This window comes from Cylas formicarius, unplaced genomic scaffold (genome assembly GCF_029955315.1).
Source record: "Cylas formicarius isolate icCylForm1 unplaced genomic scaffold, icCylForm1.1 PGA_scaffold_10__41_contigs__length_53128322, whole genome shotgun sequence".
Taxonomy (NCBI): Eukaryota; Metazoa; Arthropoda; class Insecta; order Coleoptera; family Brentidae; genus Cylas; species Cylas formicarius.
Genome location: NW_026844214.1, coordinates 33432964 through 33458791, shown reverse-complemented (window position 1 = coordinate 33458791; position 25828 = coordinate 33432964). Strand labels below are relative to the sequence as shown.

Genomic DNA, 25828 nt, shown 5'->3' with positions numbered 1-25828 from the left:
GTTTTTAAAATAAATTGTTTTTGTCAATATTCACTAGGTGGGGTTACCTTATTAAAGAAAATCTTCGAACCGCTAGAGGGTGCAGATGGTCACGCGAACAATATGATCAAGTCTCATTGCCGCCATTGCTTTTCTTAGGGGTGGGAAAATATCTGGGCTCTGATTGACTTCGCCGCCATCGCAAACTAGAGGTGGGGAGATTGATTAAACCCCATTGGTGCTTGCTTATCCAATGGGAGCCAGTTTCAAGGGATTATGGGTAAAGGGGGTGGAGCTAGAGAGTCGTGGGTAAGGAGGACACCCCACAAACAGGAAGAGGAGTGGGGGAAGCCTATATTGTACTTAATAACTACTAGTAAGTATTTAATTTTAGTAGGTACACCAATGTACAGGGAGATTCAGACTCAGATTTATTTTAAACTGCCATTTACGCTTGATAACAAGCTTAAATTCTACTTCATTGGATATTTAATATTTATTTTCTTTAAAAAAGAACAATTTTTCTAACGAAGAAGACGCTGATATGAACTCCGTAAAAAAAGTCACACCAGCCGTTATTTTATAATTTTCATTATGAATGTGTCGTAGTTCTTGTATAAACTATGTGACAAGTATGCTTACGAAAAAACATACAATATTTCAATTGGCATATAAGGTATATAATTACTTTCGAGGATTCACGCACCCGAGTTTCCAAAAAACTAACTGAATGGCAAAACTACAATATTCAATAAAATGTTATTTGAAAATTGGTTGGATTCAACCCTGTATCAAAGAACCAAGACCTCTTAGAACAATAAAAGCAATATTTATTTTTCTAACACCCTGTCACACAGTCTGTGTCTTTAAAAAATTATTGGACTATCCAAAACCAATTTGTAATATCAACTAGTTTGAAGCCAACATATTTTCAAACATTGACACCTATTATTTAAAAAGTCAACATTTCCTGTGGGAGTTCATCATTTCAACAGTTTTCCGTTTGGATGTGGCATTTTTTTAGCAGTATGTAAGGGGGATGTCATAACGTTGCGCATCAGTTTTACAGTATTAGCTTCCCTTATATTATCCAATGGTAGACAGTAATAACGGATGTACAATAGTCTATACAACAAGTGCGGTAAACGGAATTTGAGTCACGAGTTTGTTTGACACATTAATATACGAGTGACTTAGAAAAGTTTACCAAACGTGTTGCATACTATACTTTTTCTACGACCGTTAGTTCTTAGGTACATTTTTGCAAAACAACACGAATACATTCACTGGCAAGAGCGTCAGATTGACAAATGTCAAAATTTAAGCCGTCCGGCAAAATCTCCGAAACCATCCGATTGCTCCCAAACCCGTGCTTTAGATCCGGGTATAATTTGGTATTTTACAGAAGGGAGTAGAAAAATTTATAAAATTGTTTCGAGAAAACTACACACAGTCTATAATTGAAATGCATTACCGTAATTGACGTAAGATGTTTCCATAAATATTTGCTTCGGTTCACGCGATCAATCAAATCTAAATCCGCTTCACTTCTTTCTGCGACATTGAGTGAATTCCCCAAATGGAACGCAATACAGTATCAAAACCACCGTTCTAAACCTCTTAACATTTATGTAAAACGAGAATAGAAATTAATCTACACCGATACCTGTGCCTAAACCGCGAAAGACATACATTCCCTGGAAATGACGTTACTATGCATCACAACGAGGCGAAATAAATCACACCGCCAGTTCTCCGCCGATAGGCTCCCGAGCGTATCAGTATCAGCGACGTCATCGTGCGAATATTTTTCCTAATATGATAAAATAATTACTGTAATTAATTTAATTTGAAAGAAAATGATGGGTTTAGCTGAGTTTAAAGAGATTTTCTTGCTGACATTTTTTATACATACGTGAACGAGGATAATAAATATATTTTTTTTACTGTCATTAAAATTAAAAAGTAATTGGAGAAAAGCGATTGCAGCAACATTTTGGACGTGCATAATATTTACACTAAAACAATTTTAAATAAGTTTTTTGCAGTACCCACTTTGTAGGTAGAATGAAAATTAATAATTATTATAATTAACATTTTCTTAACTAAAGATTAGGGAAAAAAACAGTTCGATGGCTACAATCGAATCAAGTTACTTTATCAAGAAAAATAAGTCTAGACGCATTCTGGACGCCCTCTAGCGCGGTCTGGGGGCACAAAGGGCCCATCTGGTGGCTTAAGTGCTTGGACGTCCGCGGGGACGCCCCCCTTTAATACCAATACCAATACCAAATCTAGACCTAGTAACCCATGTAAGTTAACTGTATTTAGAATTCAAAATTAGATTTCAAGCGGTGTTTAATAACCTTCAGGCTAAAGTGACAGCAATAAAAATAAAATAAAACAATATCAAATCATTAATAAATAGCTTTAGCCAAGATACCGTCTAAAAAGTCAAAATAATGTGAGTTTTTATGTTTTGGTGCTTGAACAAATGTTGAACCTGAGTTCGTAATATAAAATGTGGAATTATGGGGCGAAAATGCATTAACAAGCCGACGTTTCTACTTGCACTTAAACAATTATGCTATAATAAACGCTGCAATTCATTTAAAACTTTGCTTAATAGAAATGAGCGTTCTCGTAATCAGTTATATTGATTTTTGCTCGGCAAATCTTTATTGAATTTGTGTTTCGCCAGACAATTTAACTGAACTCTAATGAATCTAAACTCGAAGGCATAAATTCGTTACATCATGAAGCAATTATTATAATTTTAAGGTGAGTTTGTTAGCACTTCAGTTCCAAGTGTAATTGGCAATTAAGTATTTAAGGACGTCAAAACGCCTCATTTAGTTTGCGTTATTGAACTCCAACCAGTTCAACCAAATGAGAACTGAAGGTTAATTTTGTGTTTAACGATTATTTTTTCACGAAAATTGAAAATAAAATTTCACCTTTAGCAATTGGCAGTTATATATTAGAAAACACTTAAAAGTTTTACCATAATTTGAAAAAATAGTCTTTTATTCAACATGCAGCAGGCATCCTTTAACCTTGCTTTTATTATATTTGGCTAGATTACGTTTTTCTGATTGGTATGGATTTATTTGTTCCTCTTTTACCTTTTTTCTTTGATTTTTTAAATTGATTTTTTGGTGATTCTTAAATCAGTCATAACGAATAATTGTAAACGTAGAAGCATATCAAAACGTAATAATAATTTCAGGTAATAGATAAATTTGTGTGCTTCCAGTATTATTGAAAAATGAAGATAAATAACAAAATTTTTATTTCGATTTTAAATATCATTCAGTAAACTAATTAATAAATTACCATTTTATTTGTGATTATTAGACATCAACTTAAATGCTACCCAAAATATATATTTTTTTGTTTTAAGTTCTTTTATTTATACTTCCAGTTAAGATAAAGAAATTGAGGTACGGTGTTCCCTGAGTATCTCTTAGTATCTGTCTCTGATTATGTCAGAAAATGTACACCTGGTGGCAAGCTAAGCAACCGCAATCACCTCTCTTATAACATAACATGATTGATAGTAGAATAGCTATGACAACTAGATAACGATGTGTTAAATATGTAGAAAGATGGGGTGAGATTTGAATTTTCTATAAACTTATAAATTATGTTAGTAGGGGGGTTGCGAATCTGAATTTGGAGACGCAAAATCAATAATTCGTCATGTCTATATAACCTCAAACCTTAGCTATACAGAGAGTATGACGAAAAAAGCAGATCTTTCAGATATATCGAATTCCTTAAAAGTCATCCCATCACAAACAAAACAAATTAACACGATACTAAAAGTATAGATGATCCATCACCGTCCCCTTAACATAACCTCAAACTTTAGCTATATAAAGCGGGACAATTACGTATATAAAGCAAAAGCAAATTTATTGCGCGTCTTAAAACCATGGGTGCTTCCTATTTATGAGACCTCACCTCAAACCTTAGCTGTACAGAGCAGGATAGTATGGATAGTATAACGAAAAACCTATCTTGCAGATATAGATAAAAGTGGAAGAACACTCTAACGCATATGTATGAAGACGCCGTTATTGAACAAAAAAAAACACGCAACGCCATTATTAATCGATGACACGCAAACAGATTTTGCGTCTTGAAACCAAAGGCGATCCATCTGCTCAGTAGGATATCGCGCGATCGTGCATGAATGGTCTCCTATCTAAAGGCTTGCGGTTGACATTGTAAATTAGTTCGAGTTATTCTTTAAACAAAGCCCTTTTAGAGAGGGGGAGAGGGTTGAGGGAGGAGGTGAGGGATGGGCGAACTGATGGGTATAGATGTGCTGAGCGGACCAGTTTTAGTTAATCTAAACCTTACATTTTTTTATTGGAATTTGCATGTAATAATGATCAAATTTATTCTTGATCTGTCATAGCTACTCTACTGTTGATTACCTAGGGAAAAACCCTTTTTAAGTACTCCAAGTTTATTAAAATGCGTTTAACCTTTTTGGTTTCTATTTTCGAAAATTTTCGAAGTCTTCACCACTTCCCTTTTGAAATAGAACACAGAGCATTAAACAAAACAGATTTGAATTTGTTTTTTTTTTATTAACACAGTACTTGCTCTAGTTATAAGAGTTTTGCAGAAACCGAATTTTAAAATCAACATGTTGATAGTCATGTCAAAAACTCGAAAATAATTTCTTGTGACCTCTTTGCTATTTTTTTTCCCAATATGCATACGTATTTGGTAGTTTGGCAGTCAAGAATCACACCTTACACTAAGACGATTTACCATTAGCGAATTGATACACCCTTAATTGTTTTTGCGTTTGTGTAATACTTTTCCTGGTAGCTAAATTTGGAAACTTTATTATCGAAAGCAAAAGATGAGAAAGTCTGATGCAGTGACCTAAATTAGCAAAGAAAAGTGTTCCTCTTTAAAAAATATTTAATTTTTATAGCTTTTCGAGACACGAAGTAAAATATGTAAACCTGTCGCTATACGAAAAGGTCGTAGGTATCAGTTGAGAAATAAGGGCGGTATCACACCACAGGCCTCCCGTGACAGAGAAGGCACGCGGTGCGCAATGAGCCGCTCCATCAACTTATCTTCATTAATTACGAGAAACCGCAAACGTCTTTCGTAGTTAAGGTGACTTCAAGACAGATGGGCTAAAAACCGGGATGGAGAGTAATTCATCGCCTAAGTTGGGTATTGCGGGGTAATAATTTACGAATTTAATGAGTCTGAGAACGTTCTAAGCATTTTCATCTCGAAAAATGCTTCTCATCCGGGATGAGAATGAGCGGTGGTTATGAATTGCTGTATTAATATGTTGACGTATATTTTACTCCGTTATTTATTTCTCCTAACTTTGTAAATTTTCTCTATATGCCACATGCTTTGGTCGACATTAGTAAAAAGTCTGTATATTATTTGTGGCTTTCCTGAAAACAACAACGAGTATTTATTCCATTTTATTCCATTTATCCTATTTCTAGATCAACCTGTATAAATATAGTCACGTTTTTTAATCAACTAAAATCGTTCATCCAATTTAACGGAATTAAACGTTTGTTATTAATTTCATTCGGCTACTTATTTTGAGTGCTCTAGGTATAACTTACTTATACTTACTTATAACTTACTGACTCCATGGAGAGGTGTTTGCTTTGTATAAATCGCAGCGCCTTCTTGTGATGGGTGTCGAATATTCCAGTCTACCGGTCAATTCCAGTGTTCCCGAGTCTCGAAAGCAGACTATTCTACCTAATTCAGAAAGTACTATAATTATGGTCAGAAATTGTGAATGGCAGAGGATTTAACTTTCATTTAAGGTGTTTTATTTTCAATAACTTCTTTCAATAAATATGTTGTGCAAGGAATTTCACTTGGACCAGGTATGAAAGGTTTTGGCGAAGGATAATATTGGGTTTGTTAATGCAATTCTCACCATTTGGTTCATCTCAAGAATATCTTTCAGTCACTTCGAAAGCCCAGATCCGATCGGAGAAGACAGACGTACTTAGATGGTAGAGCCTCCCAGGTTGTCAGTACGGTGATATGGAATGCATAGAGCATATACGAGAACGACAAAGGACATGACATTGTACTTCGGTAACAACTCCGTCAGCACTGAAGTGATGCTTCTTGGGCTACATGCGATAAACATGAAGTAAAAATTATGTGCGTTTTCAATGCCAAGGTCAGCAAAAGGTAGAAAATATAACTGGAAACTTCTGATCGGGAGATAAAAACAAACACGGACACTATTTCATTAGTTTTTGTCACCAACTCCACATGATACTGAGCAACACTCTCTTTAAACACCCCGCTCGGCGACTATGCATATAGAAATCACTAGCAGACACAACACAGAACAATCAAATCACTGTCCCAATAAGGTCTGAACATGATATAACCTAGTGGTCTGCAAACTCAAAATCCAATCAAAGCGTCTTAAAAAGTACACTACAGCAGAAAGAAAAGTCATAATTAGGGTTGTGGAATTGACCTGTCAAATTTCATTGTCTCAATTGACCAAACTAATTTAAAAAATACAATGAAATGGGATCGATATTTTTATTGGGATTCCCCAAATCGCTATGTATCTTATTCGGCTATTCCTTGAAGAGGGTTAAGATAATATACAATTTATTATAAAACATATATTATTATTAATAATTTTGATCGAATTTGACCAGTCAATTAAGAACTGGTAAATTGACCAGCCCCAACACTAGACATAATAAAGTTCTCCATTGACAACATTAGGCGACAAGTGTATCGTGACATACACACAAGAAGATAAGGACAAAAATTAGAGATGCAAAAGAGACTGTTGGAAAAATGTTACGAAATCAAAAATATGACAAGAAATTACCAAAATATGCATAGGATAATAAAAGAAATGACAAAGAAAAGAACAGATAATAAGGTAAGTAATCCCTTGAAAATAACAACAAAAACCTAGGTCCCGATAAAATCCACGGTGAAATATTAAAAATCTTATGTGTGGCAAAAAAAATTGAATTTCCGAGATCATTGCCAACGGAAAAGGCACATGAAGAAGAACAAGAACGTCGTTTTTTTTTGTTCTTTCTCTTTGTTGCTCTGAAAACATTGAAATATCACTGAATATATACCATCTATATCGTAGACCAGTTTTTAGAATTCTTTTGTTTTTGCGATTATTGTGCTTAACATTTTTAACATTCTGAACGTAATGTAGATAAAAATGAACAACAGTGATCAAAAGAATAGCTCTTAAAAAAGGCTTCTTAATATTAAAGTTGGATAACTGCTGCTAAAACGGGCTTTCAGGGAAGAAAAAGGAAATGAAAATGTGTAGCATTAGAAAAACGTATTACTCGTACTACGAATAAAATTACGCATCGGTAACATTACAAAATCGGTAACGTTCAAAGTTGCATTAAGCAGGGTCTTTATCTCGTCGTCTCGGACCACTGTTCCGAGCGGCAGTTGCCTTTTAATGAGATTCGGTGGCAACTAGTCCTTTGAAATTTGAAGCTAGGCCATTGTTCAAAAATAGACAGATTTTGTAACAATGTTGCGGCCCACCGAGTTGCTTACACCAGACAAACAAGATTTAAAATTCAATTTGTTGGTTTCATGACGAAGTGCCGCGCCGAATACCCTTTGAATATTTTGCTCGAGTTTTTCTTTTCATTTTATTGACATTTGCCAGAACTTTTGTTGGGTTGTCGGGTATTAAAGAAGAAAATTTAATTGAGTTATTCCAATTCGTTTTTGACATCAGTGAAATATATCTAATAAAAATTTGAAACTTTGGTATTTACTAATGTCGAAACTGGCTATAAAAACATGTTGTCAATATTGGAGTTAATCCTTTACCTTATTATATAACTAAAAATTCATATCAAATTCAATTGCCTCAAATTTGTATTATTAATTAAATTACTTTTCCATTCATATCCTAAACATTCTTTGCCATAATTATGAAACTTTAATTGAATGTGTTATAGTAAGATATTGTTTGAGACCTAATTTTTGACGATTCTGGACCAAATCGAAGTCATACAACTTTTGCTGTATCTCCTCCTGTTTTCATCTCAAATTTCGTAGACAGCTTTAAAATGCTATTGTAAACATTTTATTCAAATAACTTTTTTTTATAAAGCTGTTTCCAAAATGTAAGATTTTTAGCTAAAACTATTGTTATATTTTCCTGTTAATTAACCTAAATTTAAATACTGCCAATATCGAAACCGCTCTCTAAAGTTTACTAATATTTAATACATAATATACTTTTTCATCCTACATAAGAATCAACAACCTGCCATCATAAAATCAACGCCGTGCCACAATCTCTAAAGGTACTTTGCTCTTGTAATTTTTCAAACAAAAATTTGACACCAAAAAAAATATATACGGAGTAAATATTACTAAAATTAAAAATAAAGATCCTTTCGTTATTGCCAAAATAAACTTAAATAGCACTAAAATAGTATATTATGCAACAAGTGCGATAAACGGAATTTGACTCACGAGTTTATTTGACATGAGCGGAGCGAGTGTTTAATAAACTTAAAAAGTTTACCGATCGTGTTGCATACTATACTTTTTCTACGACCGTTAGTTTTGGGTCTATTTTCGCAAAACAACACGAATACATTCACTGACATGACCGTCAGAATTGACAAACGTTAAAATCCCGGAAATGTCCGAAGTGGCTCGGATTCGTGGGAAACGAAACTGACGTGGTAAAGTGACGCTTCACGCACGCTATATCGGTGTGTATTTAGGTATTTTACAGACGGGAGTAGACAAAAAATTTTTCATTATCCGTTCCTGTTGTTTTGTATAAAATCTATATAAATATATTAGTTTTAGTTGACAACTTCGATGGTGGCGAGATTTAAAATTTGTTTAGCAACTTATACCATCCAGTACAAAACATCCACTGATAATTTATTTGTAGATTAAATTGGTAAATTAGTAAAAAAATATTTTTTTAAGTACTAAATATAACTTCAATCTTTTAATGGATTTTTATCGAGCCGATCGATAATTGAGTTAAATTTGAAGCACCCGAAATATTGCATTCATTAAAAAAATCTAATTCGCATAGATATGACCATGATCCGTATATTATTTATTCTGGTGATCATGACCGAAGGTACTAGTATCATTTTTTAACGATCGATCACGCGATCAAACTTATCTCTATCAAAAATAAACACTTCCAAAACTTATTGTTTAAATTTATCTAGCTATAGAAACCGCACGGTTGCTTTAAAAAAAAATCGTTATATAATTTTCTTGTTCTCTACTCACCAAAAATTATATTCGAGCCCCGGAAAAGATTATTATCGAGACGGATAGTAACAAAATAAAAATAGAAGAAAGAAATGTATTCAAAGCAAAACTGAATTATGAAGTTTCGATTAAACTTGCGCAATAGCAAAGCGCTGGGTCCGCAGTTGCACGCAACTTTTATTAGATTCCCACCTAAATAGATTCATGTAAAATTCAGTAGTAGCGAATTCTTACAATAGCAAAGATTTTTGCTATCACCTAACTTACGCTTACACTAGTTTTTAAATTAAAGTACGTTTATTTCAAATTTATATTCATTTAAAAATACAAGATAATGTAAAGTTAAAATTGTCCATTAACACGGCCGAGAAAAGGCAAGCATGATATATCCTGTTATTCGGGTTACAGTGCAATAAATGTTTTATTTTTTATTTGATTTAAGTTGATTTTAGTTGTGATTTCATCATTTTATGATTTTAAATAAATTTCGAAGGTCAATTTTATTATTATCAATTTGTTTTGTCACAATATCATTACGTTACTAATAATATAACTAATTAAATCGAATTAGAAAAATAATAATAAAACTGACTAATACTTGGTTAAAGATGAGGGGGACGATCGTTCATGCTTTTATTTTTTCAAAAATTGATTTAAATTAAGTTATTATTACCACTAACTTATTACGTTATTACCTGAAAACAAATAAATAGTTTCAAAATAATCATAATAAAAAATTGAAGCACATAAAATGTCGTTATTATTACCTACGCGAAAATAATTGAAATTGTTCTTTGTTTTCAAAGTTTTTTAAGTGATAAATTTTTTTTTGTTAAATAAATCGAATATTAATAAAATAAATTGAAAAATTTTCTACACCTTTGCAGTCCACTTATCATGAAATTAGTTACATTAAAACGAAATTTTATAACAGAATATTGACTTTAAGATTATTTTCAGTATATTTCAAATTAAATCAATAAAAAATTTGTTCTTGGAGCATAGGGTATTTGATATAACAAAGTAGTCGGCGCTTTTTGCTTCTAAACAGAAGCATTCCATTTAGTTTTAGCTTTCAAATTCCCTTCGACCCACAAAGCAATGCATACAACAGACAAAAACCGTTATTATCGCTTTTTGAAATAGTAGAACTTTTTAATGTTTAACCAAAAAAAAACACACATTGTCAGCCTGTTTTGTCGTAAGGTCAGGAAAGTACTCGGAATTTTCTATCCTTGTTTCTTTAATTGAGTGAGCTACCAGTTATAATTATAACAATAATTGAAATTAAATTGCATTGAATAAAAAACAACTTTTAAAAAACTGGAGACCCTCTTTGTTTAAAAGAAAAAACTTTATAACATGTACTTAATTCTCTCTGTTGGTCACCTTTGAACCATTTAAAAAAAAATAACAATTTCATAAATTTTTATAATTTAAGAACTTGTTCGCTATAGTGGACTTATCTTGATATTAAGTTGGTATAGATGCAAATGCCAGTTCCTTCTCTCCGGTTTTGCTGGCAGCGGATGCATTTGTGCAGCAATTAACCATTCAGTATGCATGTCCAGTCTTCAGGGAAGGATATTACGGAATGGAACATTATCCTTATATGAAGAAATAATGCAAATTGGAATCTAAAAATCCGTTCAGTTTAGAGCAGGTTGTCCCGGCTAAATTATAGTATTAAGGGCAACTTAGCGTTAAGGTTATATTAAATAAAATTATATCTAACTAGCCTTTATTTTCTGTAATCTGGCAGCGTTTGGGAATTTCGGATTAGTGGATTACTATGTATGGAGTGATTCACTCCCCGTGTTGTATTAATAGTTTTTGAGAACCAACATGGGGGACGTACGGCTTTTGAAAATAATATATTTTTTTGGTAAACAAACCTATGAAATGCGAAAAATCTTTTTTGATTTTCAGGCGTTTATTCTTGCTCTAGTATGTATATGAAATGGTATAAGTTTAAATAAATGTTGTTATTATTCTTTTTCTTCCATTGCCCTCTCCGTTGAGGACTTTGGCTGTTAACATGGCTATTTTTATCTTTTTTACGGCATTTCTGAACAAGTCATTAGATGATAATCCAAACTATTGGCGCAGGTGGTGCATCGACGAATGTCGTTTCTTTCCTGGTCCTCTCCTGCCATACACCTTGCCCCGTACTGCAGACAGTAGTTATCATGCCTTATGATGTGATCGAAGTATTCGAGTTTCCGCCTGTTCACCGTGAAGATGGTCTCCTTTTCTTTTCCCAGTCTTCATATGACTTCCATATTGGTGATGCAGTCCGTCCACGATATTTTCAGAATGCGTCGGTATATCCACATTTCAGTAGGCTTCTAGTCTCATTAAAGTGGCCCCGGTTGTGGTCCAAGCCTCTACCCCGTAGAACAGAACAGAGAACATGTAACATCTGACCAGCCTCAGTTTTAGTTGCCAGGAAATATCCTTGCTGGTAAATAGCTTCGTCATGTTGTTAAACTTAGCTCGAACCTTTTCTATTCGTGCTCGTATTTCTGGCCTGGTCCCATTTCGAGTTCGTGGTTCCAAGCTATGTATATGTTTCTACTTGATCTATGTCCCGATCGTTTATTGTTAGACCCCTTGGGGGATGTTGACTTTTGCTAATTATCATCCATTTGATCTTTGATGTGTTCAGTGAGAGACCATATTCTTCACTAGCACAATTTTCTGCAAGTTTTCGTTTTTATTCGCTATTATTACTGTGTCATCAGCATATCTAATGTTGTTGACTGCTTCTCCATTTATTTTGATTCCATCTGATGTTTCGTCTAGTGCTTTTTTAAAGATTTCCTCAGAGTATATGCTCAACAAGAATGGTGACAGAATGCAACCTTCTCTCACTCCCCTTCTGTTAGCAATTTCGTTGCTAAATGAGTTACCAGCTTTACTTGACTCCAGTACATGTTAGTACATGTTATCGATGCAAGTGTTTCTGAGCACCTCGATGAGTTTTTTATTTCATTTCGTTTCGTTCGTATATGTATTTGTTCATGTCTCTGCATCTTTGGGTGAGGACCTGCAAGCTGAAAATAGCTTCCCTTGTACCCAGTGCACTACGAAAGCCGAACTGAGTCTCGGCGATGTTCATTTCACATTTTTTGTGTATTCGGTTTTGTTTATTTTTTATGAAAAATTTTGTCATATAGTTTGTCAGACTTATTAGGCGATGTTGTTCATAACATTTCGCATTTAGTGTTTTGTTATTATTAGTTATTATTATCAGTCAAAAAAAGTTTTTTTTATGGTTAGCTCACTTATGGACCTAGACATTCATTCTGTTTTATTTACAGAGTGAATATAGGTATCTAAAGAAATATCTTAAGAAATCATCGTAGGAGAGAGGCAGGCACAATAGTTACTTATGTATGATCTATTCGAATCAGCAATAAAATATAGAATATTTTATTTGAAATTCTACAGTTGCCATTTGTTTTAGGTAGAGAGCTGTCAAAATATTTATAAAACTTTTAATAGAACGCTCAACGTTTATGAGATTCAAAAACCCTGATTTCGATCAATATAATTTACTTCCATCTGGGTATCTGAACCAGCAATATTAATTAATGGCAATCGGTTAGCGTGCGCTGTTTTTAAAGTGATTACATGTACCGGACCCCTTTCAATTTAAAATTCTGACGCACATTTGCCCCTTTCAAGCCGTAATTCGTTATTCCCAACAAGCTGTATAGCAAGCAGTTCACCAAATTAAAACTGGATGCTTACAAAAACGGACCGCCATATTCTCCTAACGATTCTCTGGAAACAAACAAAAAGTCAACAATTTTTCGCTGTCCGTTTTATCCTGCTTTTATGTTGCCTCGCTTTATTTATCTTTACGACAATTTAAAGCACCTATATCACAAAACATTAAAAAAAATTGTGTCGCGACAACTTCAAAAATTGATTTGCCCAATTTAAAAAATTAAAGTTTGATTTTTAGTGTGGAGGAGAGTTGCATTTATTTCAAACATATATATTAACCAAAACTGCAATCTCAATCATAAACAAAAATCTAAAGTTTTGCGACCACAATTAGTCCTACAATAACAGTCAAACAATAGTATAGGAAATTTAACAGACTTACGACGGCATTCTTTACCCATACCGGCGACCTGGCCTGTAATCGTTGACTCACCGGTTATCACGACGGTGATAACTTATTCACCCAATTAATTAGCGGACGTAAGATTGCCTTCCATTGAAAATTTAAAACTGCCAACCTTTTCGTAAATACGACCCCTAGCAATCTAATTTCATAAATACTCAATTGATATAATTTATTTAACGGGACACAAAATAACACACCATATTATGTAAAAATATACATAAAAAATAATTATTTATTATAAGAAAAATTAATTTTAAATGTAATAAAAACAAATCATACAAAAATACAAAAACAAAATGATATTTTTAAAACAGCTGCATGCCCCCCTTGTAACAGTCTCGGGCCCCTCTAGGGGGCTCGCCCCACAGGTGCAAACCACTGCTAACCAATCACTAAAATTTACATTAAATAAATAAAAATTAATAAATAAAACCTTTAAGCATTTATTTTAAGCTTGGCGAAGGTCAGCTGAGCCGTTTCAACTGAGCATGTAACAAGTCATACAACTTAATTTGGTATATAATGGTAGTATTATATAAAGGAAAATAATTAATTATCTAGGAATTTTTCCGTAAAAGACGTTTTTTTAAAATAAAATTTAAAACCGCAAAAAAGGGGTTCTTTTTTGAAATTCATATTTAGTAAAAACATCCCAGCAGATTCCATAAACAAAATTAAAGTAATTTAAATTACTGTGCTTCACAGAGATTTTTTTAAACTTAAAGTTCAGAACAGAGTATATTTCTTCTTTTGGACTTAAAATAGATTAGTGCTGCACTTTACTCTTTACCATGCCGTCGTTTAATCAAGACTTAAATGTGGAGTCCTGTTTCGATTTTGGCAGGATTTTGCTTCTACAAAAAGATTGTAATGTAGTATTTTTGATCCTACATTGATTTGGCGTGCATGTACTGGATTCTTTTCTGTCTGTATTTAAAAATAGAATTCTGTTTATTGACCCGTTACATAAACATAATTAAGTAACTAGATATAAATGAAACCTTTTTTACCTGACAGATGTAACTTCATCTATCACCAGAAAAATGCCAACCATTCCATAATTATAATCTATGAGAGTTTTCCAGAACATATTCGTTTCATGTGCGAGACAAGAAAGAAAAGCACAATTCATAACTTTGTTTTTCATTTATTCATTCAATGAAATCTTTAGCGATAACGATCAATCTCAATTTAAGATAGTATATTGCAGATGTGTGTTTCTTATCTCGACTTCTAATTTGTAATATACAGATGAGCGTTTGAAGACTTATTTTTATTGTTCTTTTAGACTGTTTTAAACTATGCTCCATGCCATTGGCCTGTGTTTTTTTTTGTTTTTTTTTATGGTCACAATTTGGAGAAAATACACGATAAACGAACCTTTCGATTTCTATTGCCAACTACCTACTTTGTATTTTGTATTTGGGTTGTCAAGTAATAAATAAAAAATTCCTAAGATGTCAAATTAAAAATCGGGGTTCTTAATTTGAATTTTCGAAGCGCTTTAAAACAAAGATTACTTTCAGAATGAACATTTTGTACGGAGGTAAAAAATACCATGTTCATTAATTATTAAAAATTATTTGGTATTGAGATTTTGAGAAATTTGATACCCCGTATTGTGCAAAATGATACATCGTGTTTATTTGAACTTTGCGTGTGAGCCACTTAAATAATACAGTTTAAATAAAATAAAATAAAACAAAATTCAAACTTTTTTTTTTTAATTGAATTTTCAAATGTATTAAATTGATCACTTTTAGCACTCGCTACTGTGTGAATAAAGTACTCCTTAATTTTTAGGTATCTTGGATAAGACACAGAGATCTTCATTTACTCACCGTCAATCGCCAAACTTATACGTCTGATCAGAGATTTTCTGCCCTCCACAATCCACAAACAGAGGATTGGACGCTGCAAGTCCGATATCCCCAACGAAGGGATGCCGGGGTGTACGAGTGTCAAGTTGGTACAACCCCGCCGATCGGTCTTTCGATGGGATTATCCGTCGTAGGTAAGTTTTAGGCTAAGATCAAATTTTGGTTAGTTTGGTTAGTGGAGCTGTAATTAAGTTTAAATTCCAAGTCAAACTTATGAGAAAACAGATTATTAAAATTAATTTATCACATTTATCAAAATGGGTGGTTGTTAAAAACTTTCACTATATGGCGCAATTATTTTTGAAATTGTCCGAAAAGGGTCAACATTGAATATTTTTTGGATTCTATGCGTATGTTTTAAATATAATGAGCTATAATTTGTACTTTTTATATGTTTTAAAATCAATGCTGAACAGTTTTTAACTTGCAATAATATTCTCCAGTCTTTCTGAGACGCAATTCCAATAAAGGCAATCTTAGTCCAGACAAGTTTTAACAACTCGTTATTTACATTCCTTAAACAATTTACGGAGGATATTCTTTTATTAAAATGCAAATTGAAATCTGGGTAGCTAGAACGCTTTATTTTTTTAACGTCTCTCGAGTTGAGTTGTTCACTTTTTGAAAATTATTTGGGGAATTCAGGTCAACGAAAATGTTCAGGTTAGCCAAAACTTGCTTTTACAATTGCTAATTGACAAGATAATTCCATTTTCAAAGTTGGCGTCGACAATGTAGTGTTGAAATATCACACCTCATCTGAGGCTATCGTGAAAAGAGACTTTGCATGAGATAAATTCAACAATTCAACACTGTAGCGTTTAGGTATAATAAAGCTTCTTGAACTATTATTTATACCGGAGGATTCAGAAATACCTTTTACAAAACTTCTGGATTCCTCCTGCGTCGATTTTTGCTGAGTCAAACTTGCTGACATTTCACCAATCATCCTGTTGCCTTCTTCAGAGCTTGACTGAAACTGGCTCCTATTTTACTCTGTACCTGCTTATATATTGTTTGAGGGGGGCTCTGATGAGGGGCATAAGCACAGTCTCGGATGACTGATTCCCATATTGGTGACAGGTAGAGACCTGAATCGCGGTTAAGATTGTTAGGTTGGTTATAGATTTCTATAGACTCTCGGATTTTTCGTTGGTAGAAAAATTGATTGCATGCAAGAATTTTAGTTTTATAGCATAACATTTTATGTTCGGTTTCGTGATTGTGTTCGGCAACAGCTGATGACTTTATTTGTCTTAGTTGTAAGGCTCTTCTTTCGTGTTCTTTGAGCTTACTTGATATTTTTCGACCGGTCTCTCCAATGTATTATTTGCCGCATATGCATGGAATGCTGTAAACTCCTGGCACCTAAAATGGAATTTTGTCTTTGACGGACCGAAGATGTTGAGAGATTTATGGATAAGTGGTAAATCTGGTTTTGACGTTATACTTCTTTAGAACTTTTGATATGTGGTCAGTGATGTTTTGAATGTAAGGAAGGACCACAGAGGTAAGTGTAGGATTGTTTTCGGCCTCATTGCTATTGGAAGGTTGTGGTAAAGTGTATTTTTTGAGGGAATGCTTAATATCTTGAATGTGGAAATTATTAGAGAGAAGAGCAGAGGTAAGGTGATTCAGAAATTCCAATATTTGGAGTTTTATTGAAACGTTTTTTGGACAACCTCCATAATATAACAAAATCTTTTAACCTGAAGTATGGATTACATACGTCGAGAGCAGTTTTCTCATTTTTTTCGTTATTAAATAATGCGGTAAAATTATGTTTGAAGTAAGGAATTAATTTGGAAATTTCAAAAAGTTTCTTCTCTCAGGTATGAATTTTCGGAGAATTGTCTGTTGCTTAGTGGTTTGCAAACGGGAAGGGTAGTCGATTAAACGACATAGCAACGGCGAGATTATATCCGGATTAGCTTCCCCAATACCTAATATTCCATCGTTATCTTCTGTACTTTTTAAAGCGGCGACTTTAAATTATCTTTTACCTTTTAAAAAGTATTAATAAACGTATGCAAATTCGAAAATGTTTGATAAGTATTTAGACTTTTTCTTTATTTTTAGGGTAGACTGAAATATCTATATTGTAAGTTTATTTTCCTTTTTCTGGCAAGATTTCATTAAAATATCGCTAGGTTAATTTGGGATTAGTACATTAGACAATAAGTATTTGTGCTTAATAATCGACTGACTTAAAAGTTTACCAAACGTGTTGCATACTGTACTTTTTCTACTACCATTTCCAAAACAACACGAATAGATTCACTGACTGTCTGACATGACCGTCAAAATTGACAAATGTCAAAAGAGCTTCCAAACCCGTGGGTAATATCTCAGAAATGTCCGAAGCTCCTAGCACCGAAACCAAATTCATTTTTAGATCAAGTAGACGATCAGTTAGAGTTAAAGACCAAATCGACAGCAACGATTTAGTTACATAAAATTATTAAAATGAAACTAAACAATAAATTGAGGAAACGTTATTGTTAGTTTTGTTTCTTTCATTTACATTATTCTTAATTTATTGTGAGATACTAATTTTGGGGTGAATGAAAGTTTCACAAAAAAGTATAGGTCGAGCTTTCGTAAGAAAATCAGAAATAATTTTCGAATTTACTAGTTATTTCATGTTATCTGTGCTGTCCTTGATAAAAGTAGATAATAAAACTTATTTTTTTAAATGTTTGATAGTTATTCTAATTATTCAAACCAATTAGACTAATTTAGGTTACATAATATTAGAAGAAATAAATATTGAAAAGGGAAATTTCGTAGGTCACGACATAATGCAATCTGAAGTAAATGGAAAGTACCAGAATTTGTGTAATTTAATTTCCATTATTATACTATAGTGTACCGTGTTTGACAATGTTATGCAGTTCTGCGGTTTCATTTGGTTTGCTGGATAATTTAAATATATTCTTATATCTGATACCGCTTTTACCACATCTTCTTCTAAAATATGGTGAATATCCATAACCAACTAACCCACGAAATTGCACGTTCCCATTTCCCCTATTTCAAGGAACTTATTATTATTTCAGGATTGCACGGGGAATTCCCCTGAAACAACACTAAAATGTGCTAAAAAGCATTTTTTTCTCCAAAAATAAAAGATCACATTTCGACGACAGGTAATTCGATATTGCTTTCGGCGTAATACGTGCCTATTTGGCAAGGTCAGAATTAAAAGCGAATATTCGTTTATCACGAGTCGGCAGTACGGTCGGTCGGGAGTTGCTATTTGCCATTCGTACACTATAATTATCAACGGTACATCGATTGTTAAAAATCAAATTAATTAAAAAATATAAAGTGGATATTTGTAGTAATAATCAAAATTTCTTTCAAGAATTAAGGCGAAGTGTATACAAATGTAAAGTTTGTTGTTGTTTTTTAATATTTAAGCACTGAAATCGTAAAAACTCTTTTATGATTCGTTCACTCACAGTTCTTCGGCAGTAGGCAAACGTTGTTTCTGAAGTTTTCTTGTACTACTAGTCTGAGTTACTACAAGCTTATTGATAGAATCCAAGCGACAAAAACATCGAAATGATAACGAATTGTTTAGTAATTTACTAAGTAGCTTAAAAACAAATTTTCCAATTAAAATTTAAAAGTTAAAAGAATTTTTATGATAAAGTTATACTTATACTAAAATATATTTATATATATATATATATATATATATATATATATATATATATATATATATATATATATATATATATATATATATATATATATATATATATATATATATATATATATATATATATATATATATATATATATATATATAGTAATTATGAGGGGTGTTTTTTTTCGATGTATAGAACTTTAAGTTGCAATAAAACAACGATGGATTATTCGATTGACATGAATTTAATTTATCCGAAAGATAATCTTGTGGCATTACATTTTAAATATGATTTCTGGCATATGACCGCCACGGCTGGCACGGATGTAGTCCAATCTCGACGTCCAATTTTCGATGACTTTTTCCAACATTTGTGGCCGTATATCGGCAATAACACGGCGAATGTTGTCTTCCAAATGGTCAAGCGTTTGTGGCTTATCCGCATAGACCAATGACTTTACATAGCCCCACAGAAAGTAGTCTAGAGGTGTTAAATCACAAGATCTTGGAGGTCAATTCACAGGTCCAAAACGTGAAATTAGGCGGTCACCAAACGTGTCTTTCAATAAATCGATTGTGGGACGTGCTGTGTGACATGTTGCGCCGTCTTGTTGAAACCACATCTCCTGGACATCATGGTTATTCAATTAAGAAATGAAAGAGTTAGTAATCATAGCTCTATACCGATCACCATTGATTGTAACATTCTGGCCATCATCGTGTTTGAAGAAGTACGGACCAATGATTCCACCAGCCCATAAAGCGCACCAAACAGTCAGTTTTTCTGGATGGAACGGTGTTTCGACATACACTTGAGGATTAGCTTCGTTCCAAATGCGGCAGTTTTGTGTGTTGACGTAGCCATTCAACCAGAAATACGCTTCATCGCTAAACAAAATTCGCTTATGAAAATCGGGAACAATGGCAATCCCGTTTTGGGCCCGTTCGACGAATCTACGCCTTACTTGATAATCGTTTGATGAATTGCCAAACCAAATAAATCACTTGACAGCTGTTAAAACGGTTGCCATCTTGAATAGTAATGCCAACTTAAAGTTCTATACATCGAAAAAAAAAACACCCATTATATATTGTTGTTAAATATGTAAATTAAACGTCTTATCTAAACTGGAGATACCCAGAATATTATGATTTAGCTCAACAGGTCTCATTCACATATCTCGGGTTTCGGAGATGCAGGGCGTTTAAAGTTTAAATTTTATTCGGAATTTTCTTATTAATTGAGAAAGTTTTTATAGCATAATAATAAAAAATTGGCAGTTTTAGTTTTTTTTGACATGATAATTACGACTTTGAAACTTATTTGGAGTTTGCTCCTAGGTTTCACCGTGATATTAATATAAATCGATTTAATTTTTTTTATCTGCCGAGTTGTAGTTGAACGATGATGAAAATCTGCAAAAATATTCAATTATTCGTAGAAGTGCCGTCTAATTCTGTCGGATTTTTTTATTGAATACTTAAAGTAAGGAAAGGTACGAGGACCAATAACAACAATTTTGGTAATACATACATTGGGACATTTCGTTTGCAGTGCAAGAGAGGACAGTCAAGTCGTGCTTATAACTGATAAAATTAATAGTATTGGGTTGTGACTTTCCTGAAATTTGTGTATTCCAAGTGGAAATAGGAGTATCGACCAGACTTTCCGTTTTCCAAGGAAAAAATTGTAATCTAACCTCAAAATACGCTGTAATATATGTAAGCAAATAAAAGTAAAAAACAAATACATTTTCACTTGCGATGGATGTAACCACGAAATTTGTAAACAGTGTGCCAACCTAATAGCATCAGAAGTTAAAGTTCTAAAATGTTTGGAGAGTGAAACAACATCCCTGTGGAAAAAATGCTCGCTAGCAAAGAAGTAATTATCCAGGATAAAACAATGATTATCAGCCTACTACAAGAAGAAATAGAAAAACTGGAAAATAAAGAGAATCTACTTAGGACTTTTCATGTAAAATACAGTGATGCCCTTAAAAAATACAAAAATGAAGTTATCAAGCTCCAACATGTTCGATATGTGCAAATGAACATAAAGCCAAGGATTGTACGTCAGGTGATGATCATTCCTGCGTTAACTGCAAATATTCTGCAGAAGTACTAAAAATCCCAAATTCAATCTACACACATAGGGTGTACGACAAAAACTGGGAAGCATATAAAATAGTGGTCGAGCAGCTATAAGAGAAAGTAAATTACCGTGATATAAATAATATTCGAAACCGAATATAGCAAATAAATTCACAATTAATGTATCTAAATAGTCAGGGCCTCAAGTCACACAAAACTGAACTAACATGCGTAGAAAATTAATATGGACCAATCATTATTTCCTTCTCTGAGACACATATCACCAAAGATATAATGTAATATATAACACACCAGAGAGTGTATATAAGTGGGGGATACCTATTTACATCAAAAGCGGTTATAGGTATAAGGAAATTCGAAAAATTGATGATAACATGTAGACCGACAGGGACCGAAACTGTGATTGAGAAACAGAAGTTTTATACTCTGTATCACTCAACAAATTCAATGCAAAATTCTTATATAAACTCGATGACAGTATAGATGCTACATTTTTAAGTTATTGAACTTTAATATTAATCTAGAAAAAAATTATTTCTATGCTAATAAATTAACAGCTGTTATGAAGAACCGTGGTCTTTACAAATTGATTGTTAAACCTACGTGGATCACAAATACCTCTGCAACCATAATATATATTTTAATTATCAACAAAAAAGTCTTTCAAAATAAATAAGAACTAAAAGTTCAGATTTTCACGAAATTATATATTATGACATGACAATTGTTTCGACAACACCGTGTCTTTATCAAATGTACATTTGATAAAGTCACAGTGTTGTCGAAACAATTGTCATGTCATAATATATAATTTCGTGAAAATCTGAACTTTTAGTTCTTATTTATTTTGATAAATGGATTTTCATCAAGTAAAAGCCACCTCAGTTCAAAAAAGTCTTTCAATATGAGATACGACAAACCCCAAAGATAACAGACCGCTCACTAATATCTGTCAAAAGTAGGTTTAACTTGACTTAAATCATTAATTGGTGTCATTAATAAGAGCTTCCAAAAAGAAAATATTATTATACAAAAATAGATGAGCCCACCTGAAATGTGGAAACATTATAAAAGAAATACTGTTTGGAAATGTCACTGTCATGGGTAATAAACTATGTGATCATTTCAATCAATATTTCATACAGAGTATTAATAGTATATTATGCAACAAGTGTGGTAAACGGCATTTGACTCACGAGTTTATTTAACACGAGCGGTGCTAGTGTTTAAGAAACGAGTGAGTTTGCAATGAATCGAAACCGAACGTGTTCCATACTATACTTTTTCTACGACCGTTAGTTTTGGATACATTTACTCAAAACAACACGAATACATTCACTGACGTGACCGTCAGAACTGACAAACATCAAAATTCAAGGCGTGGGAAATATTTCCGAAAACATCCGATTGCTCCCAAACCCGTGCGGTTATATCCTAGAAATGTCCGAAGTGTCTCGGATCCTTGGGACAAGAAACTCAAGTGGTTAAGTGACGCAGAATTAAAAAATCTTATCTCTGCTCTTCTCTCTAATAATTTCCACATTAAAGATATTAAGCGTTCCATGACAAAATACACTTCACCGCAAATTCCAATCTCACACATGCCACTGTTGTCCTTATTTATATTCAAAACATCCCTAACCACATATCAAAATTTCTAAAGAAGTATAACGTCAAAACCAGATTTACCACTTGTCCAAAAATCTCTTAACATCTTCGATCCGCCAAAGACAAAGTTCCATTTAAGATGCCAGGAGTTTACAGCATTCCATGCATATGCGGCAAATAATACATTGGAGACGAAAAATATCAACTAGGCTCAAAGAACATGAAAGTGCCTTAGGATTAAGACAAATAAACTCATCAGCAGTTGCCGAACACAATCACGAAACCCGATATAAAATTTTATTCGATAAAACTAAAATTCTTGCATGTAATCAATTCTTCTACCAACGAAAAATACCAGAGTCTATACAAATCTATAAGCAACCTAACAATTTTAATCGCGTTTCAGGTCTCTACCTGTCACCAATGTGGGAATCAGTCATCCCAGACCGTGTTTATGCCCGCCCCTCATTTAGCTCCGCCCCTCTCAAAACAATATAAAAGCAGATACAGAGTTAAATGAGAGCCAGTTTCAGTCAAGCTCTGAAGAAACCAACAGGATGATTGGCGAAACGTTAGCTAGTTCAACTCAACAAAAGCCGACGCAGAAGTTTTGTAAAAAGTATCATAGTAGCCTGTTAGTTTCTTTGGAAAGTATTATTATGCTATTAAAATATGCATCGTAAATTTGTATTTGTTAATTAAATTAATATATTTTAGTCTTCTCAGTAAAGGAATTATTAAATAATTCATTTATATTTTTACATTATGTTGGTTCGCTAACGTGCCACTATATCTTCTTTGAATTTCAAAACGAGTTAAGAAAACACTATATAAAATGGTATTATAATTAAAGTTGCGGTATAAACCACATTCTTGTCTACAAAACCAGTCTGGAGTGGTTGTGGGAAAAAATATTTCTTAATAGGGCATCTTTCTTTTAGAATGTTTCATGAGAGCTTATACTTTTAAAAATATATAGCTAAATTATTGTGTGAATTGATACTAGTATACTAGTCAAGCACGATAGACATAATGTAATTTTTGCATGTATTTTTAGTAGACAACAATTGCGGTTAAATATTTTTAACCTAGAATTTCTTGAGGTAGCCATCATGCCATTTTTGCTAGCAAAATGTTTTTTAAATTTTGAGACAATAGACGACACTTTTTAGCGTTTGGTAATGTTAATTCTGTTACACTTAGGACTAATTGTTTATTGACTTGTTTTATTTTTTAGTTTCTAATTTTCTAGGTTACATTTTCCAATACCTACAGTTTTTTAATGAAATTGTCCAGTGGAACTTTTCATATTTATATATTTGGGAGGCGAAACTTTCTTTAATTACTGGATGAAAGAATGAACGTCCTGTCTATACATTTTTTCCACTTAGATGTTTCCAGTGCGATATCAAGTACCTCAAAGTTATATTTACACTTTTAGAGTCATATTTCGTGAATTCGACTTTATTTACATTTTCAATAGAGGTTAAACCAATAAGTTTATAAAAACAAACTGTTTGCGCCGATTTACGGGTACAAATTCGGGAAAAATTAGCTGGCATTTATAGAACCAAAACGCTAAAATACTTACAGAATTATACTAAGTGCGCCGATCCGTGTGCTGTAATTCAGCATAATATTTAACTTTGCACTTGTCAAAATTTCAAATCTCGCGGATACGCATATTGAACAGACCTTTATCAAAATTTTGTTATATAGTTGCTTCACAAGTTCCTGTACTATTAGCATAGGCAGAGCCTCTATATGTCTAGTAGCTATATGGTTTAATCATAATATTTTACTGTCTAGTATCTCCAGTTTACAGATTGACTATTTCTTATGAATCACCCTGCATATCGTAGAAAAATATGAATTAGCGTTTATCACTTTGGACTAGTGGACTCCATCTATCAAACTTTAATGATTCTGTAAATGCCACCCCATTGGTGAACTTCTTTTTATTTAGAGTGTGACAGGTAGTAATGAAGATTTTTTTTATACACTCTAATAATAATAGCAGATAACTTAATACGAGCTCGCTTACAATATTTCCGATTAGTTTATGTTTTTGATTTTGGAGATAAGCGGGTTTTTAACGGGTACGTTTATTTTTTTGCATGTTACAGGATCTGATTTTGTTTTGTTATTTTAGAACATATACATATGACGATATAAAAACGCATTAAAAATGCAAATTTTTCATCCTCTGCAACACGCGTAAAACCCTTAAAAATTATGGTGACATAATTGGCATTTCGGAACCAGATTGGTCCTCTAATTGAAAAAGATAATATATCTTTACAGGTTTCCCGTACTACAGATTTATAAATAAGATGGGATTTCAGATATTTCGTCATCAATCAAACCAAAATTTAATTTCATTTGATATCTGTGTGGACGAATGAAAACAATTTATCATTAAAATAAAATAGAAAGCAATGAAATTCCTTCAATCCTTTGAATTAATATTTATCGAAATTGGTGGTAAGTGACTTAAAATTACTTGAGGCAATAAAATTGCGTGGATTACGTGCCATTTAAATGCAAATTGAAAAACGTCACCAGAGCAGCCTAGAACGAATGAGGTATATAAATCAGTGGCATGTTGACGGGCCAACTTCATAACGTAAGGCGTTGACGCTCTAAGCCTAACCTATATGCCGCTTCATTAGTTACGATATTTTCAGCTTTATGTAGGTTATAAAAATATATGGAAGTGCGTAGCGGTTTACGTTATATTTGTAATTTTATTTATTACTTTATTAAGTCATTTGACACTTTTCGATAAAATGAAATATAAGTTAATTTAATATGAATATAATAATCTCTCTACATCACAAGAACCCCAAAATATTTAAGTAAGTATTTTAACTAACGTAAGGTATTTTTATAATAACCAATACACAAATGAAATGAACTAGACTGCAAAATATATAGGTACGCTTTTAGACAAAAAAAATTGTTGTAAGAATCAGATAGACCATGTATACTCAAAACTGAAGAAGACTTGATTTGCAAAAAACAACAAATTTTATTCAATTAAACTAAAATTCTTGCATGTAATCAATTCTTTTGTCAACGATAAATCCAAGAATCTATAGAAATCTTTAAGCAATCAAACAATGTTAACCTCGACTTAGGTCTTTACCTTTC

General features: G+C 32.8%; 1 protein-coding gene across 1 annotated transcript in view; it reads left to right on the top strand.

Moving 5' to 3' along the window:
* The window catches only part of LOC132698450 (T-lymphocyte activation antigen CD86-like), a 120720-nt gene that overhangs the window by 67965 nt on the left and 26927 nt on the right, over window positions 1-25828 (top strand). The window contains exon 4 of the mRNA XM_060664543.1: window positions 15221-15431. Coding sequence (XP_060520526.1) covers window positions 15221-15431 — 211 coding nt within the window. The remainder of the gene's footprint in view (window positions 1-15220; window positions 15432-25828) is intronic.